The sequence below is a fragment of the Danio rerio genome, chromosome 12, assembly GCF_052040795.2.
Source record: "Danio rerio strain M-AB ecotype USA chromosome 12, GRCz13ab, whole genome shotgun sequence".
NCBI lineage: Eukaryota > Metazoa > Chordata > Actinopteri > Cypriniformes > Danionidae > Danio > Danio rerio.
Window position 1 is genome coordinate 1,730,001 of NC_141032.1, and position 2,500 is coordinate 1,732,500.

The 2,500-nt window shown below is 43.3% G+C and overlaps 1 protein-coding gene across 2 annotated transcripts in view; it reads left to right on the forward strand.

Moving 5' to 3' along the window:
• usp22 (ubiquitin specific peptidase 22) overlaps positions 1-2,500 on the forward strand; it is a 55,491-nt gene that overhangs the window by 49,843 nt on the left and 3,148 nt on the right. For both annotated transcript variants that reach the window (NM_001441692.1, NM_001441691.1), the window contains 3 exon segments: positions 1-134; positions 806-932; positions 1,003-1,094. The exon segment at positions 1-134 is cut by the window's left edge and continues 25 nt beyond it. In NM_001441692.1, coding sequence (NP_001428621.1) covers positions 1-134; positions 806-932; positions 1,003-1,094 — 353 coding nt within the window.

Below are 2,500 nucleotides of genomic sequence, written 5' to 3' on the forward strand. Positions count from 1 at the left end.
TTCTGGGACATCAGCCTGGACCTGCCGGGCTCCTCCACCCCGTTCTGGCCGCTTAGTCCCGGCAGTGATGGCAGTGTGGTGAACGGAGACAGCCACCCGAGCGGAGCCACCACGCTCACAGACTGCCTGCGCAGGTACACACTGATTATTCAGCCTCTTAAAGAGGTAGTTGAACATTTAAAATACACATTAAATCACCACCCACTGCTTTCAAACCCATTTAAAAAAAATATATGCTGAACACAATAGAAGGTATGGCCCCATTTGACTAATGTTTACTTTTTTTACCATGTTTTTACACTGTACTTATGATTGAATCAATACCTGCATGTAATTACAATTGTAATTAATTAAGATTTAATCTGAGAACTAATACTCCTTGTGATTTACATGGAAGTTATATCAGACATCTGGACTACAGTATATAAAGTGCAATATTAAGTAGGGGGCGGGGCTGTCTTTTTGCGCGTCATGTTCTCATTGCAATCTAATGGTTAGAGGGGCGTGGCTAAGAATAATGTGGCTGAAGTGTCAAACTGAGTGACCAACACTGCTAACACCGAAGCAGACGCTTAAGTTGAAGATGACCAAAACAAACACTTATTTTCAGTGGATTAACTTGCACTGTTTAGATCTTTACCTGAAGAATAAAAAGGTAATACGGAAATAAAGGTTGTACGTTTAGATTTCACACAGACTTTAAAGGTGCTGTGCATTTGTATTCGATAAATGACGTAATTTTACCTGAAACATGAAGAGAAGCAGCATCTCTGTGGCCTCCGCTCACTGCTTTTCTGCATTGCAGGTTCACCAGACCCGAACACTTAGGAAGCAGCGCCAAGATAAAATGCAGCGGTTGCCATAGTTACCAGGAGTCCACCAAACAGCTGACGATGAAGAGGCTTCCTATAGTGGCCTGCTTTCACCTCAAAGTAAGAGCAGAGCTGCTTCTCTCTGTCTTGATCTTTCAGCATCCCTTAAATGTGTTTGTGTGTTTTTCAGCGGTTTGAGCATTCGGCGAAACTGCGGAGGAAGATCACCACATACGTGTCCTTTCCTCTGGAGCTCGACATGACGCCCTTCATGGCATCAAGGTATAAACACACTCCTTCATTAGAGCTGTGATGGGAAAAAAAATATTTTGAGAAATTGACTCTGCATCAATTCTGAGATTTTCAAAATGCATCGTTATTCTTTCGTGCATACAAACCCTTCCAAATACCCCAAATAATCATTAATAGGATTATTAAAGGCTGATTGAAAAAGTACTCCTCATTGTGGGCATTTTAGTGTATGGTTTAAAACTAGCCTAGAGTGCAGTCTACTGTTTAAAACTAGCCTAGAGAGCGCCGTCTGCTGTTGAAAACTAGCCTAGAGAGCGCCGTCTGCAGTTGAAAACTAGCCTAGAGAGCGCCGTCTGCTGTTTAAAACTAGCCTAGAGAGCGCCGTCTGCTGTTTAAAACTAGCGTAGTGAGCGCCGTCTGCTGTTAACATTAGCCTAGAGCACCATCCGCTGTTTAAAACTAGTCTAGAGCGCCAGCCGCTGTTAAATTCTAGCCTAGAGCACCATCTGCTGTTTAAAACTAGCCTAGAGCATCATGTGCTGTAATCAGTAGCCCATTGCGCCATCTACTGATAAACACTAGCATAGAGAGCGCCATCTACTGTTAAAAAGTAGCCCAGAGCACCGTCTGCTATTTAACACTAGCCTAGAGCGCCATCTGCTGTTAAATACCAGCCTAGAGCGCAATCTTTTGTTAAATACCAGCCTAGAGCACCATCTTTTGTTAAATACTAGCCTAGAGCGCCATCTACTGTTAAAATTTAGCCTAGAGCACCATCTACTTTAAAAAAAACTAGCCTAGAGCGCCATCTGCTGTTTTAAACTACACTAGAGCGCCATCTGTTGTTAAACACTAACCTAGAGCGCCGCCTGCTGTTAAATACCAGCCTAGAGCGCCATCTTTTGTTAAATACTAGCCTAGAGCACCATCTACTGTTAAAATCTAGCCTAGAGCACCGTCTGCTATTAAACACTAGCCTAGAGCACCATCTGCTGTTTTAAACTACACTAGAGCGCCATCTGTTGTTAAAAACTAGCCTAGAGCGGCGCCTGCTGTTAAATACCAGCCTAGAGCGCCATCTTTTGTTAAATACTAGCCTTGAGCGCCATCTACTGTTAATATCTAGTCTAGAGCACCAGTGTAAAAAAAACTAGCCTAGAGTGCCGTTTGCTGTTTTAAACTACACTAGACCGCCATTTGCTGTTTAACACTAGCCTAGAGCGCCGTCTGTTGTTAAAAACTAACCTAGAGCGCTGTCTGCTGTTTAAAACTACACTAGAGCGCCATCTGCTGTTAAACACTTGCCTAGAGCGACATCTGCTGTTAATTACTAGCCTAAAGCGCCATCTACTGTTAAAATGTAGCCTAGAGCGCGATCTGCTGTTTAAAACTAGCCTAGAGCGCCATCTTCTGTTAAAAACTAGCCTACAGCACAG